This window comes from Dipodomys merriami, unplaced genomic scaffold (genome assembly GCF_024711535.1).
Source record: "Dipodomys merriami isolate MVZ:Mamm:240054 unplaced genomic scaffold, mDipMer1.0.p SCAF_133, whole genome shotgun sequence".
NCBI lineage: Eukaryota > Metazoa > Chordata > Mammalia > Rodentia > Heteromyidae > Dipodomys > Dipodomys merriami.
The window spans coordinates 171,509-188,685 of record NW_027202638.1 but is presented as its reverse complement, the minus strand read 5'-3'; the positions used below and the strand labels follow the sequence as shown (position 1 = coordinate 188,685).

The 17,177-nt window shown below is 42.9% G+C and overlaps 1 protein-coding gene across 6 annotated transcripts in view; it reads right to left on the bottom strand.

The window, feature by feature from the left end:
• Window positions 1-17,177, bottom strand: part of Mical2 (microtubule associated monooxygenase, calponin and LIM domain containing 2) — a 200,744-nt gene that overhangs the window by 88,986 nt on the left and 94,581 nt on the right. For 4 of the 6 annotated variants that reach the window (XR_011371310.1, XM_070019395.1, XM_070019396.1 and 1 more), the window contains exons 9-17: window positions 15,371-15,628; window positions 14,763-14,878; window positions 13,856-13,982; window positions 13,146-13,236; window positions 11,932-12,079; window positions 10,791-10,990; window positions 10,407-10,513; window positions 6,326-6,394; window positions 2,222-2,368 (exon numbers count right to left, since the gene is read on the bottom strand). Coding sequence is in view for 5 of the 6 variants with exons in the window: in XM_070019395.1 (XP_069875496.1) it covers window positions 2,222-2,368; window positions 6,326-6,394; window positions 10,407-10,513; window positions 10,791-10,990; window positions 11,932-12,079; window positions 13,146-13,236; window positions 13,856-13,982; window positions 14,763-14,878; window positions 15,371-15,628 (1,263 nt within the window). In the remaining variant the exon portion in view is untranslated. Of the gene's footprint in view, window positions 1-538; window positions 662-2,221; window positions 2,369-6,325; window positions 6,395-10,406; window positions 10,514-10,790; window positions 10,991-11,931; window positions 12,080-13,145; window positions 13,237-13,855; window positions 13,983-14,762; window positions 14,879-15,370; window positions 15,629-17,177 lie in introns of all 6 variants that reach the window. The other 2 variants (XM_070019398.1, XM_070019397.1) reach the window with 1 other exon arrangement.

Here is a 17,177-nt window from a genome sequence, read left to right as displayed (position 1 = left end):
TTGTCATCTCCACTACCTCAAAGCAACACAAAATTCCTAACACTGGCCAGAGACCACTCACTGTATTTGAATTCCTAGCTCAGGATGAGAACTGGAATAAGCCACAGTTCTTTTATGAAGGCCTCCAGCTACTTGAGTACTTGGAAAGGCCTGAGCCAGTCAGTGGGTGCAGCCTGTTAGGATGGACTATCTGAGTCCATCCCATACTGATTTGGAAATCAGATATTCAAGTGGTCCATCGTCACATAAAGCTCAGTATCACAGGGCATCATCTAAAACAATTGGCACTGTACATGTTTTCTCCCCATCAGTAGCACCAAGAGCTGAGTGGTTGGTTGATACCCCTGACAGGATGAGGGATCATTGGCATACATGATTATTCTTCCCTATCAGGGTGGTCAACTCATGCTATGTCTGCTTGCCCAGAAAATCTACAATCTGCCTTACATGGAGAATTGGGGAGTACCACTGACCCCACCCCTAGGCTCAATGTCTCCTCTGGCTTTCACAAAACAACATCCACAGAAAAGAGCCCTACCTGCCTTTTTAGAGGAGGTGGTGGGCTGGAAGTGGGCTCCTCAGGCTTGGGGCAGTGAGAGAGAACAGGAGGATTGGAGGAAGAGCACAGGGCTGGCTTACCTATTCCTGAGTTACGGTGTTCCTGGGCGAAAGGCAAGTCCAGAAAAAAGAAAGCAGGCACAGAGAAAGGAAGAAAAAGGTGAGTTAAACAGAGATACATGGAAGGAGAAGAGGAACAGTGAAATGAAGAAAAAGCAGAAGGAAGGCTGGCTGAGCTCTTGTAAACCAGACCCAACTGGGAAACCTGAGCCTTGGCTCTCTGTCCATATGAACGGCAAGTCCTGGAGTCTCTTCCTCTTGGACAACGTGTGAATCCTGCAGGCCTTGTTTTTGGCTCAGACACAGAGCCAAAGCTGGCAGAGCCAGCTCATGTCATGACATTTTGGGCATTCTGCTGGAAGGAGAGCTTCCCATCCACTTGCAGACAGGAATGTTCTGGTCTCTCTCATAGAATACAGCCCTCACCAACATGGGGGCTGGAGAAGGCCAATTCTCCAGAAGAAGTAATCGAGAATAGTTTTAAGGAACTATAATTAGGAAAATGTCCCTTTAAAATAAAATCACTTCCTGTGGAAGTTAGTCCAGGAGGGGGCATGATCCACATCAAGAAGCCGTCTCTGACTACCTCCAAACCTTGTTAGGCAGATGGCTACTTTCCCCAAAGAAGCCTAATTCTGTCATGGGTCAGGTATCTTCCATAGCCAAACTGACTCCTTATCCCTAAGCTTTTATGACAACCACATCCTAGGAAAATTCAGGGTGCAAACTGAACCAGGAACACAGACTGCAAGACAGATAGGAAGAATTGTAGCCTGAACACAGTATTCAACCTGTATTTAGCCTCAGCTGACCATGGTTTAACACAGTACCTCTCAGGCTGGCCAGTGCCTAGGGGGAGGAGAGTGCTAGGAAATACTTGGGAGGTTGCTCAAATCTCTGCACATCTCTGAGCCAACCTCATCTGGCCTGGATGAATTTTCACACCATGGACTTGGATAGTACTCTCCCATTTATCCAGGATCTTAAAATACCCTCAAAACTCTACTCTGAACCTCAAAATTGGTTGTAAATCAAAACCAAATTAGAAAATAGATAATATTATTGCAGGATAGACACCTGAAAACTATAGCCCATAAACCATCTTGCCATTTTTTTTGGTAAATAAAGTTTTATTGCAACATGGGTGCTCTCATTTTTTGGGGGGGGGGCTTGAACTCAGGGCTTAGGCACTGGCCCTGAGCCTCTTTGTACTCAAGGTTATCACTCTACCACTTGAGCCATATTGCCAATTCTGGCTTTTCTAAGTAGTTTATTGGAGATAAGAGTGTCATGGGCTTTTCTTCCCAAGTTGGCTTCAAACCATGATCCTCAAATCTCAGCTTTCTGAATAGCTAGGATTATAGGCATGAGCCACCAGCTCCCAGCATTCATTTATTTAGGTATCTTCTACATTGGTTTTCATCCAGTGGTGGCAGAACATCATGGCAAAGCCTGCTACATCTCGATCAAGACACTCAAGTAATTTCACCAGTCCTGGGTCGGCATTTTCTCAGAGCCATCTCTAACCTGAGCATTTCTGCTCACTTGCCAGCAGGGTCTGGTCACTAGAAGGGAAGGTGAGTGAGCATCTGGAATGACTTACCTGCTTCAGGACTAAGTTGTTTTTACTGCTTTCCTCAAACTTGGCCAGCAGCTGATTTGCCATGGACTTGACTTTGTTCTGATTTCTACCTTCCTTCCTGCTGCCACACTCTTGATTGGCATCCAAGTTGCAGGAGAATGTTGATAGCTGCAGAGGTCAAAATAGTACATTGGAGGTCAGCTCTTGGAATCCAGGTAACATGGAGGGGACTGGGACCTTAGAACATGCAACTGGTTTCTCAAAGCAAGACAGCTTCCAGAGATTGAGGAAGTGACCACACCAGGGTCACTCAGCAAGGGAAAATATTCACAGGACAGATGTGGCTCTTCAAGGGATGGGCACAGCTAGGAGTCAGACAGGCTTTGAATCTTCACTTTCCATTCTCAGCCCTGTGACTTTGGCACTTTGAAGTTTCTTTGAAGTTTCTTCATCAATGAGAAGAAGCAACCCGCTTCAAGTGATTATTATATAAAGAATAATAACAATTTCATATTTTATAAAAAGTAAGAATGATACTATATAAGTATAATAAAGAAGCCAGGTGTCAGTGGCTCAAGACTGTAATCCTAGCTACTCAGGAGGCTGAGATCTGAGATCTGAGGACTGTGGTTGGTTCAAAGCCAGCTGGGGCAGGAAAGTCTGTGAGACTCTTATTTCCAATTAATTACATCAGAAAGCAGATGTGGAGCTGTGGCTGAAGTGATAGAGTAGTAGCCTTGAGCAAAAGGAGCTCAGGGATAGTACCTAGGCACAGAGTTCAAGCTCCAGCAAAAAAAGAATAATAAAAAAGTGTTGTATTGAGTCATTTCCAAAATGTAGCATGTGGCCAACAAAAGCTGTATAGGGGGATGGAGGAAGCAAGAGGGTGATGTCAGTCAGGCAAGGCACAAGCTCTGTGTTTCTCTTCTCTGTACCTTCTTCACAACTTCAGCTGCTCAGTGTCTGCTGTCTTTTAACAAATGTTAGTTTAGAAATAATATTTTTGTGTGTGCCAGTACTTCGGCTCGAACTTAGGGCCTTACTCTCTCCCTTACCTTTTTTGTTCAAGTCTGGTGCTATACCACTGGAGCCACAGCTCCACTTCTGTCTTGTTGGTGATTAATTGGAGATAAGAGACTCATGGGCTTTTCTACACAGTGGACAACTGTCATTCTCAGATCTCAACCTTCTGTGTAACTAATATTATAGGCATGAGCCATAGACACCACTGCAACAAAAGTTGCAAAGAGGGTACAGCTTGTTCCTAGGTACCCTTCACATAATATCTGGAATCACCACTTCTACTGTTATCAAAACATGGAATGATATTGTTAACCAAACCATAGGCTTTGTTTGGATTGCATCAGTTTTTCCATTAATGTCTTTTTATTCCTGTTCAGGGCTTCAGTCCAGGATCCCACACTGCATTTAGTCATCTTGTCTCCCTGGTCTTTTCCAATGTGTAAGGAATTTTATAGAAAATTCCTCAACGTGGGCTGCTCTGATGTTTTCTCATGATTAGCTTGTGGCTATGGTTTCCACAGGGGAAAGATTTCACAGAGGTGAAATCTTCTCATTCCATCCTACTGGGGCACATGATAGTAATATGACTTAGTGGGAGTGTGGGCCTTGATTATAAAATAGAATCCCATGTAAAATTGCTCTAGCTCATCTGCTAATCATAAGAAGTTGAAAATTCTCTGTATTTCATAAGAATGTCCCTCCTCTCCCTGTAATTCTCTTCCTATATACCCCAGAGCATAAATGGTCATGCCATGCCAGATAGGTAAGTCAATTTTCTCAAGAAAACAATGAGGGTAGGTGTTTAGCTCAGGGACAGAGGGACAGACTGTTTGCCTAGCATGTGCCAGGCCCTGGGTTTGATTCCCAGTAGAAAGAGAGAGAGAAAGAAAGAAAGAAAGAAAGAAAGAAAGAAAGAAAGAAAGAAAGAAAGAAAGAAAGAAAGAAGGAAAAAAGGAAAGAAAGAAAGAAAGAAAGAAAGAAAGAAAGAAAGAAAGAAAGAAAGAAAGAAAGAAAGAAAGGAAGGGAGGAAGAAAGGAAGAAAGGAAGGAAGGGAGGAAGGAAGGAAGGAAGGAAAAGAAAGAAAGAAAAGGGAAAAGAAAAGAAGGAAGGAAAGAGGGACAAAATGAAGAAAGAAAGAATCTTATCCATGAGAATAGTATGCACAAGTTAAGAAAGATGTGTTTAATTAGGAGAAATTCATGGGAAGAGGCAAGCTAGGATCAATTGTGTCTAAATATGTTCCCTAAGAGGAGCAGTTCCATGGGAAACTGTATATGTTATCACCATATAAAGTTTCAGGCAAACATAAAGCAAAGAACTACTCCCTGCTTCAAAGCAGGAAGTGTGACCATGCACATCAACACAGGCTGTTTGTACAAGACCAAAGTCAGCCAACTTACTGAGGCTGGTGTTCTAAGATATCAATGGGCATGTGAATGACCTGGGGATCCATCTCTAAAAATAAATTTGATTTTAGCAGGTCTGGAGTGGGCTTCATGGTCTATATTTCTAGAAAGTTCCTTGGTGAAGTTAATGCTACTGGATTTTGAACCACACTTTTGAGTCTAGAAAGAATTACCTTCTTCTGAAAGCTGCCTTTAATCAAAACATCTGTCCCTGAAAACAGTCCAGACATCTCAGAAGGGACAGATGAAAATCTTCCTACTTCAGCTCCTGGGCTGCTAATAAGTAGAACAAATACCCCTCAAGAAGCCAACTGTGAAAGGGAAGAAAAGATCTACTTCCTAAGATAACTTGAACCTGAGGCTTTAGGGAGCAGGCAGGAGTGAGCCACTGGCAGGGGAGGTGTAGAGCCACCCCATGACCTGGGAGGAAGGATGTGCCTCAGCCCTGGAAACAGTTCTGCTCCTCATCTGGGTTATCTCCTTATTCTCTGGTTTCTTGACAACACCATATCCAAGAATGGAGAAGCTATAATTCTTACAAAGATTGCTCAAAAAAAAAAAAAAAGGTCTGTAAAATCTTCACATCAGGATGATATGGATTTCAGTGGATAGGATGTATATGTTTATATGTTCAGATGTGAACTGAACTCCAGGCTTCTTTGATCAGGAAGTAGGAGTAGGGGGTAGCTGTACTATTCCAAGGTGGGCTCCTGCCTCTGTCAATTATATAGCTTATGCTTATGAAGTGAAACAGGTGACAGATCCAAACAATGTCCTAAACAACACAGCACTAAAACCTCCTCCAACATGAAATGGAAGTCTCCTCTGATTCCTGTGAGTCAAGTATTGTGCAAATCATTCCATATGCCTCTAAGTCATCTCTGGGTATCAGCTAATAGGCTAGCTAAACTGGCATTCTCCCCCGGATTGGCATAAATACTCTTGCTTTGGTGGAATTAGAACTTTATTTTTAAAATGAAGTATATATCGCACATCTAGTTAAATTGCTGCTTGGAGAAGCAAGCAGATACTATTCCTCTTCCTCTGCTGATCAATTTTTCAGCATATGAGGATCAGAGCTTGCTTTTTTTTTTTTTTTTTGCCAAAGTCACTTGCAATTCTCATTCATTTCCAGAAGGTGACAAGTGTAGGTATCAATTCATTTGACTATCAACAGAAGAAAACCTGTTTACTATTAATAATGACTCAACATTGATAAACATGTATTATTATATATATCTTTTCTTTTTTTCTTTTCCTCTCTCTCTTTTCTTTTGAGACAAACTCCCTATATATCATAGCTGGTCTTGAACTTGATATTCCCTCTACCTCCATCTGTAACACCTAAATTACTTTACAGGTATTACAGGCATTACAGCTAAGCCCCATCACGCTTAGATTCTATATCCTATTAATTTTTTTAAATCCTGAAAAGATTCATCCATTTTGAATGTACCATAACACTTACAGACAGGACCCATTCCCTGGGAGGTCATTTCTCAAAGTTACATAGCCAGTAAGTACTGAAGAATCAGAACCTGCCTCCACTCAACTAAGCATGGAAGCCAGTGGTTCATGAAAGAGAATAAACAACAGTGGGTGTGGAGAGCAGAGCTGCTGTCATGGTCAGGGAGCTCTGTAGCCACTGGTTGTCAGGAAAGGAGCCTTTGTGTAATCTGATCCTGTGCACACAAACCTCCTCCAGATTGCTGAGGCCTCTCCGTCTTCGTTTGTTCATGTCCTTCTCTTCAGTTTGGACATCTACCTACAATTGCCAAGAAATCACGATCATCTTAGGGCCAACACAGACTTCATTTCCATGAACATTTCAGAGGCTATAGTGCCGGCTCTGAACAAAATGTGCATAGGGATTCAGCCTTGCCTGTAAACAGCTGTCAGCCTAATGGCAGACATGGCAATAAATGACCTTGCACCCCGATAAAAGCTATGACAGAATTATGTGTAGGTATAGTGAAGGAAGACTTTACCTATCTGGGAAATCAGAGGTTTGCTCAGAAGGCCTAGGAATTATAGGCCAAAGGATTATAATGAAACATCCCAAAGCTGACAGAATTTATGAGACACTGGCAGGTCATGGGTTGTCTCTATTTTGATATGACTTTGGGCTTTCAGTGGTAAAATTATATACAAGGTGGCGGCCAGGTCTACTGATACCCTCAGTGGAGACCATCTAGGGTCTCTCTACTCTAGGGAAAGGTAACTGGTTTACCTAGATGGGATCATTCTCAGGACTCAAATGAGTTGTCCAAGGAACTGGTGACAAATTATCATGATATCTTATTAATTTCAAAAAGGTGCCTAGTGAGGCTTGAGGAGTAGAGAAGCATACAGTCCAGTTTGCTGAGGACAGCTGATTCATTGCTACCCCTCATCAGCATAACTATTAACGGGCCTCCTTTCACTTTCAAAGGATCCTAATTTATATAATACAGTACTTGGCTGCCCTATTGATAACCCTTAGCTCCTATATTTCTGCTGTCTGAATCTAGACATTCAAATCAGGAAAACTCTCTACCTGAACACTTTTAAAAAATTATCTTTAAGTAGTTGCACAAAGAAGTTCCCATTCTACAAAACAGTATATGAGTACAAAGTGTCTGACAACATTGCCACCCATCTCTCTTAACCCATCCCATCTCTTACTTTTTTTCTTTGAGATTAGGTGATTACATAAATTTCACATATTTCACAGTATTGTGGAATAGTGATACTTAGAGTCACAAACACACTTAAACTTTCACATGGCAAATGGTCATTATCATGGTCTATACAGCTTGTGAATTTATGAGCTTTGACAGTACAAGTTATTTCTTTCCACATCAGGTGATGTTTACATTTCTTTGCTTTTGCTTAGTGTGGGCTGTTCCCACTTACTCTGTTCCTCCTCCTGGCTTCCCTCTGTTGCGTGCATATATCTACCATATATACGATCCAGAACATGGAGTCATTTAGCAATGATATGGCAAAATGGGTGGCTGTCCTTTGTTTCTTGGGTCCTGTTTGCCATATCTTCTTGTATTTTGGCTTTAGCATCCACATATCAGGGAGACCATGTGCCTTTTGTCTCTTTATTCTTGGTTTATTTCACCCAAAATAATCTGCTCTAGTTCCATCCATTTCCCTGCAAATGCCATTATTTTGTCCTTTATAATGGCTGCATAATATTCCATTGTATATAGATACCACAATTTTTGGATCCACTCATCAGTAGTGGGACATCTGGGTTGTTTCCAAATCTTGGCTATTGCGAACAGTGCTGCAATAAACATGGAGGTGCATGTGTCCTTGTATACTGGTCCCTGTTGCTCAGGGTAGATGCCTAGGAGTGGTATGGCTGGGTTATAGGGGGGGGTCTATATTTAGTTTTCTGAGGTATCTCCAGACTGTTTTCCAAAATGGTTGTATTAGTGTACATTCCCACCAGCAATGCAGTAGGGTTCTTCTTTCTCCACATCCCCTTCAGCATTTAGGATGTGGGCCATTCTGACTGGGGTAAGGTGGTATCTAAGTATTGTTTTTATTTGCATTTCCTTTACAGCCATCTACCTGAACACTTTGAATCACCCCTGAAAGAGCTTCCACAAGAAACATCTATACCAGGCCTTCTCTAGAGAAAATAAGGAGTGTATGAGCTGAGGTGGGAATAGAGGCTGAATGTATATCTCCTCTGCATCCTGCTGGGTAAGCCTATCCTTGCTATGACCTTGGTCTATCTAGGCTATCTAGAACTCTCAATTACTAGCCTCCGGTTTCTGGGGCCATCTCGCAATGCCTAGCTCCCACAGAACATCAGTCCCTTCTGCAGGGAGTTGCCTACACTCAAAGTCATTCATAGTAGGACTAGATTATATCTCAGTCTTTCCTCCACTGTGGATCAGGAAGAGGAGCTATCACTCACTATAAACTCAAGTATGAAGCCTAGCCCCCCATACATACTCCTCTGTCCAACCACAAGAGGATCCTTTTAGTTCTCACTGTTCTGAAATAGCCAAGAACTCTGAGTGCCTCAGCACCCACTTGCCTCCACAGCCCCTGAAACCCTCTCTGTCATTCCCCACAGTGCTGGTTCACCAGCACTTTTTTTTTTTTTAAAGAAAAGGTCAATCACTGTTTAGTCACTGACCCAGGTGGCATAAAAACAGATCAAAGGGCCCTGCCTTCCCTTCAACATTTCCCTGAGCTTCTCATAAATCATTATTTTGTGAATGGAAATAATTTTAGCCCAAACGCTTGGGCAAACACCAAGAGAAACAGATGACCTTATTTTCAACAATGTTGGGGCTTGGAGGCACTAGCTGTCTGGTCCCATAGCTCCACAGTCTGTGACTGCCATTCTGTCCCCATGTTTGGAGATTTGAAAAAGAACAGAATGTCCTACCAACAAGAACAGTTTGTGCATAATCTTAGGGGTTTTCTGCTCTTTTTTTTCTTTTTTCTTTTTGGTTTTGTTTTTGTTTCCACCTACAATAGGACTTGGCTTTTACCCCCAAAGAGCAATGTATCTTTCTCTGTCCTTCACATTCAACAGACCAAGGAGGCACTGCTTAAACAATCAGTGCCTGTATAGACCCCAGTCAGCCATGCTATTTGAAGACTCATGGAAACCATCCAGGGAGAGTGGGCCCAATTACCAGCTCCTAAGAAGACCCCCAATCCTTCAAGTGGAATAAAAGAACCCACTCATTTGGATGCTAAACACTAAAATGAAGTCTATATGGAAAGGTTAGCAATACACATACCCCCCAAAAAGGTCTTTACTTTTCCTTATAGGTCTATCATTGAAACAGTCAGTCTCAACTAAGAGCAACAAGAAGGTCAAGAAAACTGAACTCAAAAGGTTTATCTATTTTCTTTATCTGTGTATATACTTTGGAAGTAGATTAACTCAGAATCTCCATTTCCTTGACCTTATTGTATCCTATAATAAACTGGAAGCCCAAGGAGGAAGCAGATACCATGAGACAAGCATGAGAATAGATAAGTAATAAACTTTCTATTCCTATTAAGTTTTCCAATTCTTTCACTCTAAAAACATCTTATCTTGACTTCCCAAGGAAGTCAAGAATTTATATGCCAGAAGGAATTTACTAAGTGAATTGGTTTCCCTCTTTTAAGAAAGACACTAAAAAAAAAGACATATTATCTGCCAATCTGATATTTATTTGATTAGCATAAGATAACCATGTTCTCATATTTCCTGAGTTAATGTTATCTGGGCTTAAAAACAAACAATTTTTATATTTAATTAGTTGGCACAGACTAACCCTGGAGAAATTTAGACCTGGGTCATTGGAAAAGATAGACCACTATTAAAGGCTAATGGTCTATCACTTGAGCCATACCTCCACTGCTGATTTTTTGCTGGTTAATTGGAGATAAGAGTCTCTCAGATGTATCTACTTTGGTTGGCTTTCAATCTTGATCCTCAGATCTCAGCCTCCTGAGTATCTAGGATTACAGGCATGAGCCAACTAGTTCAGCTTCTTATTTACTTTGAAAATATTCAACAGGCCATATTCTCCATTTTCTATCATTCCATTCTTCTAACTACCTTTATAATACTGAAAATAAGCTACATGGGGCCTGAGAGAACTTCCAAAAACACTCAATTACTAAAGCAAGTTTTATGAACAACTTCTGTGAGTACTTTATCTGTGTAAATTATCGGCATAAATAGAACAAGGGTATGAATTCTCCTTCCTTTTACTATAGCCACATGCAATGAGAAAGAAAACCCAAACCAGTCTGAGACTTACGCGTGGAGTTCTCTTCCTTGGAAATGTGAGATTGAGATAGTGATTAGAAATGGATGATTTGGCCAGGCTGATGTCAGCATTTTCTCCATAGTTTTTACGCCAAGAATCTGTTGGAGGGTATAAGAACATAATTGAGATCTTGGGCCTACAAGGTGTTATAATCAGGGATGTGACTATACCACAGTCCCTCTAGAAAAATTATCTCACTCTTAGGCTATAAATGCCTAAGGGGAGCTGTTTTGGTTCTAACTTTAGAGCCTTCCATATAGACCCATGGACACACACAGAGTTGAGCAGATGGCACCCCTGTCGGGAATAGCCAGACTCAGCTAAAGGACAGACATGGCAACATAGGGTCTTGTAAAGCCTTCTGTGGTTACTTACCCATAGGCCTCAGTGGGGCACCCCGGAAGAGCTCATAGAACTTGGAGAGGTACATGACTATGTTGAGTTTGTCAGGCTCCTGGGATGATGCCATCTCTTTGCCTGTGGTTACTGGAGGGATCCCAAACTCACGCTCAGCCACATCAAATGCCAACTGGTTGTTTCCCACGGCATCATCTTCGTTTAAGGAGTCAAAATTGCTGGAGAGTAGAACCAGATGCAGTTCAGGGAGAGGTGAGACAGGCTGAGCATATTTTGTCTGTAGGAAGAACTGTAAGCTGACCTCCACCTCATATTGGCAACCCAAAGTCCCTCTCTACTACCCCAGAAAATGCTAACCCTACCCATCTTGCCGAAAGCATCAGAAAATGAATTAAGTCTCTTAGGAATAACTTTACTTTTGGCTATTTCCCTTGTGTTTTAAAAAATGTAATACTAATTGGGCTTTTCTCAAAATAATTAAGTTATATGAACTACATAGCGATGAGCTTCCCACCCGCTTCTCATGAAAATCTACAAAGGTTCCAACTGATGACATTGGATAGGTTTCCATTTGCCTTTTTAAAGGATTTGCCTGCAGGTGTGAGGTGAGGTTGCTGTCAGTGATGTTATGAATGTATGGTGTTTTAGACATCAAAAAGTGTCATCTGATCTTCCCAAAGGCCTTACCATTGTTTTCACTGTATAGATCTCAAGTCAGACATTGACTCTAACACTGACTGTAGCTACAAGGTTACAAATAACCAATTTGGGTCTCAAACATACCCCATTTGGTCCCCAGATTCAGATCTTACCCCTACTTCCTTTTCTGGGGGTTGGGCTTCAAGGTGGGAATGCCAGATTTCCAAAGCATGGTGGGGAGCTGAGCAGTCACTAGTCACCTTGTTAATTTTGACTCTCATGTATTAGGAAAACAGCTATGTTCCCCAATATATTACTAGTACCATATGACCCTCATATATCAGGGACACAGACCAAACACATTGCTGATCCAGCAGTCAATGCAAGAGGAAGGAACAAATTTCAGAAAAAAACTAAAATCAAAACATGCACAGAGAAAGTTTAACAAGTAAGTAATCTACACCCAGTACTAGCCTTAGTGTCCCTTGTTTTCAAGGTCCAGCTTGGGCCCCAGACTCACATTAGCTCTGGCCGGAAGCGATGGATGATGGCGCACAGGGCCAAGCCACTGCGCCAGGATGTGGTTAGGTCGGTGATGTTGACATGTTCATAGCCCTCAGTCTGTTGCTGGCACCAGGTTAAGAGCTTGTTGGGCCGGATGTCTGACTCTGCAGAGAGGAAACCCAGGCAGTGAGGCTTTGGGGGAATATCAAGCAGCTGAACCTAAATATCCCTTCCCTCTGCTACCAGGGCTGGGAATCAGTGGTAGCAAGGAAAGGGACTTAGGTATGGATACAGTCCCTGACAACTGATGACTAGGCCAAGGATATGGCTAGAGGGTAGGTTTCTGGGAAAAGTAGAATCTCTAGGACCAACCAAGGTCAAACTCCTGGGAAGAAGGTAGTAACACAGACTCTGCCAGCAATGGCCATCTAGGGGGAGATGATGGTGTACATGCAGTAGGGGGAGAGTGGGTGCTGGGGAGTGCATGAATGGGTTTGCCTCCAGGAACTCCTCAAAGCAAGCATCCATGGATGTTCATTGGAGCTAGCTCTTGCAGTATCAAGGAATTCACCAGACAGAAGAAGACATTTCAGGAAAATAGGCCAGTGCAGTGACAAAGAATGTGGAAGCCTTGCATGTTGTTTACTATAATAAATAGGAAGGAGGTCTGTGATGTGTGGAGGGAAGGGAAGAGGAAGGCCAGATTTGATTAACAAAGGGTTTAGACAGATAGAAGTAGCTAGCGTGTCTTCAGACAGCAGAGGGTCCTGAGCAAGGCTGGATGCTGGGGAAGCTTCTCATTGACCCACTCCTTCTCCTGTCATTGAGCAGCAGGCCCCACACCTATTACTCTGCTAGGCTCAGAAAGATCAGAAGAAGAGTGAAGAATGTGGTACTCATCATTCAGTTGGGTAGACAAGATCCTCATGTGAGAAGAAGAGGAAAAAAAACAGTCCTGTGAAATCATTCCACAGTTCACTTTCCTAGGCTAAGCACCCAACATGTATTAACTCTAATCCACTTAAGGTTATCATGGGTAGGTGTAGCCTTTTTCTTGGTTTTATAGATCAGAAAGCTAATGTACAAATGGAGAGATGCCTGCCATCTCACAAAGGTAATGGGTAGAGACAAGCTGGCAGCAGAGTTTATGTAACCATAATCATGGAGCAGACCTTCTCCCCATAAAGTCCCTCTCAATAACCTGGTTAAGGCCCAAAGAAGGCTGCTTACCCCGTCTGGAGAGGCTCGCAGATCTCCTCACTGAGCCCAGTCTCTCGAGAGGGTAACGGTCTAGCTCCTTGGTGATGTACAAATGCTTCACCTATGAATAAAACAGACAGAATCTGCGCACCAGATTCCCCAAATCCTTGGCTCAAGGCTCCTAAACTCAACTCACTCTATTGCTGCTGACCACTGCTTTCTTCCATTGCTGGATGGCATGAAATTCAGCAAAGAAGCCCAAGCAACTTCACTATAGATGGTGGATCTTAATTGTCCAAAATGTGGGTAAACTGAAAGATCTGAGTTGGCAAATTTCAAAATTCCATACTTCATTCTATTGATTGAAAGGGCTAGAAGTTGAGTGGTTGTGATTCAATAGGAGAAAGAATGGGGACCGGGACCATAGTTGGCAGGGAAGAGAGGGTATTTGGCAAGGTAGATGGTTTGAGAGCTGTTTGATCAGTATTGAATACATATAATTACAAATTAGCAAATATAAATATTTGTACATATGCCAAGTGCAGGTGCATTCATACATAAACAAATAATATGTGCTACAGTTCCTTCTTGTGGGCTAGAAAGAATGCTGTGTATATTGTATTCTGGGATCTTTTGGAGTATTGTTGGCCTTAGTCCCAAGAATGGGTCAAGATTTTATAACATCCTCCTTTTCCCTCTACTCAGTGTAGAGACTGAAACAGGCCTAGGAATGGGCTTACCTGGTGGGGTCTGACACAATTTGAGTTGAGGTTTGGGTACCGTGTCCCTGGGTCCAATGTATACTGCTCAAAGTTCTTGTTGATGTTCTCTGGGGTGGTTTGAGGTAACAGCCGGTAGAGACTTTCTCTAGAGGGAGGCAGAGCCCAGAGATCATGGATTGCTCATGTTTCCTCAAGATATTTCTCCACCTTCCTCTATTTCCTCCTCTGGGCTATAAGTGTTTTTGTGTACCTCTTCTCCAAAATGCTTTGCACTAGGGCCTTGACAGCTGTAAATTGAGGGGAGGGGAAAAGGGGCTGGGAAGAAGGGGTGTCCAGGTGGCAGGGACGTAGTCTTCTTTCTTGGTCAGAAGACAGGGACACAGGGCTGGCAGCTTGGTAACCTGTGATCCAGCTAGAACCACCACTCATCAACACTGCCTTCTATGGTCTGTCTTTACCACAGGCCTCTATACCCAAAGCCATCATCAGTCTGTCTCCTTGCCAGCCCTGATTATCCCAGTGTACCAGCTGTCACAGCCACGTGGCCAACAGCAGGGGTCTGGGAAGAAAGCCCAGATCTCACCAGTGGAAGAGGCCTGAGAAGCCAGAAAACCCCACCCAGGGCAGAATACTGAGTGTGGTTCTTATAGACTCCCTTAAATAAACCACACTGGATCTTGATCAGATAAACAATGGTAGTGAGCCCCAATTTTAGGGCCAAAGAACTTGGTCATGAGTGAAAGTCACTAAAGGAGGTAGATGATGATAGAGTTTGCTTGGAAACCCTGAAATCAAAGCAGGCCAAGTATAAGAAGGTAGGTGAGGGTAAGACAGAGGCTCCAGGTACAGCTGGCCTTTCCCCAACTTCTGCTTGAACCTTTGACTCAGCTCATCCCTGGCTAGAAGCCCTGCTCTCAAAACTCACCTTTCAGCCAGCAGCTCCAGGGGTGGGGTGCCCTGGTCCCAGCTCTTCACCATCCATGCTGTGTCAAAGGCTGCCAGGAATCCACGAGCACAGCCTGTGCCCATGGGCCAAAATGGCTACAAAAGAATATTGTTTGGTCAATGCTTACATAAAAATCAAATCTTTTCCCTTTGAGAAACAGTCATTTAATTGAAGAGTCTTTGTGCTTGAAGATTTGAGTGGGAAGGCTAAAATGCTGGTCTTTATCACACACTCTTCTCCATTCCACTTGCACTTTGTAAGACCTCCATATTGATAGGCCATTAAAGGCCACCCATATGAAGAAAAATGTCCCACCCCACTTCAGAGTCTACACATTTTGAGAATAACCTTATGGTCCATACCAGGTCTCATTGAAGAGGGCAACACAGAACAAGCTAAAGGAAGGAGAAAAAGCTACAGCCTACAGACAGGTGGGCAGGCTCTTGGAGTAGCCTTGCCAAAGGCCTGCCCACTAGCTGAGTACATCCTCTTTCCTAGGATATATAATAGGAGATGGTGCTAGCCAGAGCACAAATGCAGGGATCGTTCTCATATCAAGAATGAGGGACTCCAAATGCAGGTAGTACCTCGAGCAAGCTGTCACCCACAAGGGCCACAAGCAGCTGGTGTGACTGACGCTCCCGCACCAGTGCCGCATTCTCTGAAGCATACATGGAAGTGAAGTCAAACATGGCCACATCAGGCTGCCCATAGTGATTCATGGCAAAGTCTAAGGATGGCAACTGATAATTGGTAGCAAAGTCTGCAGCTTCCCGGGCATAGGAAAGTAAGTTTTCCTGGTTCACGTTCTCTGCACATAGCAGCATCTCTGTGTCAATGTAGTCCTGAGAAAGATCAAAATACAGTACAACAATTATCTTTGTAGTAAGTGGCATTGTGGCTCAAAGTGGTAGAGTGCCAGCCTTGAGCGCAAAAGCTCAGGGACAATGCCTAGGCCCTGAGTTCAAGCTCCATGACAGAAACAAAACCAAACAAAACCCAACAAACAAACAAAATCCAACAAACAACCCCTCCCCCATCCTTCTTAAGAGCTGTGACTCAGACTTACTTTAGGCAAAAGGACGTGGGATAGGTCTGTACCAAGAGGTTAATCAAAACAGAAATAGAAAATCAAAGACAAGGGACTAAAGAGGAAACAAATCAGCCAGTTGTGAGGGTTAATATAGTTGTAATCAAATATCAAATTTGGCTTTGAGCTTCCTGGCACCCAAGGCAAAAGGGAAATGTGATATGTAGCAGGGTTTTCCTTATCAGAAAGAAGGAAGCTTACCAGTTCCTCAAGGAGGCATTTTTTTTTCCTGGCACTAAATTCTGAAAGATCTAGCTCATGTGGGAATTTCAACAGAGGGCACTGAGAGCTGTTAATGAACAGTCTACTTGATAATGGTTTTGGAACATATGTCTTATGGCTAGTTCTTGTAACTTTCAATACAAGACAAAAGTGCAAGTTAGTAAGCATGATTTAATAACAGAACAAGCTAAGTTCACATGGTTCAGCTCTGCTGTGTTGTGCAGCCAAACAAGACTAGTAAAAGAAATGGTTGCTTAACATAACTCTCAAACTTTCTTTCCAGGCTCAGTTATTCCTTTTCTGGAGAAGCTAGGGCCACTCACAGCTTGACTTTGCTCACTTCTGCTGGGACTGAGAACCTGAGTTTAGAGTACTTGAAAGTCCATCGATGTATAAGATGCAAACAGACTTGGGGCCAAGGAGTAAAATAAAGTGCTATAAATGGGCAAGTTACTTAACTGAGCTCTGATTTGTAAAATGAGAATAGCAAAATCTACTTCTCAGATCCATGAGGGGACTGTGTGAGACTGTATATGTGAAATCCTTAGTCCCTCATCTATAGGCTTTTAGGAAGTACTCAATGAATCACACTAAAGGTAGCATCTGGTGATGTAACACCTGGACTTATGCAAGATACCAGAATGAGCACTTGCACAAGTGTCCAGAGGCATAGCCTCACCTATAGCCAGAGTGGTCACCTATCTCCATTTTCTGAAGAGTCATGATTTCAAATACCTTGTTTGTGAAGTTCTGACATTTTCTTATCTGAATCACATGCCCCAAATTGTGCCCCTAGCATGGTCCCACAAGCCCACTGTCAGCCTGGGGTCCCTATTCATTCCTAGAGCCATGTGATCATGAGCTTGCCTTGGAAATATAAAGGTGGGATGAAGAGTCATGGCAGAAATCTCACACATTCCCTCTCCCTAGAACCTACTCCAGACCCCCTAAGGTAGACCAGAGGAATGAAGACACTATATGATAAAGACATTGCTTTGTGTAGATGTACCAAGCAGAGATGCAGGGCCCCCCCCAGAGGGAGTAGGTCTCCAGGATGGGCCTGGATGAGAGCCCAGGGCTGT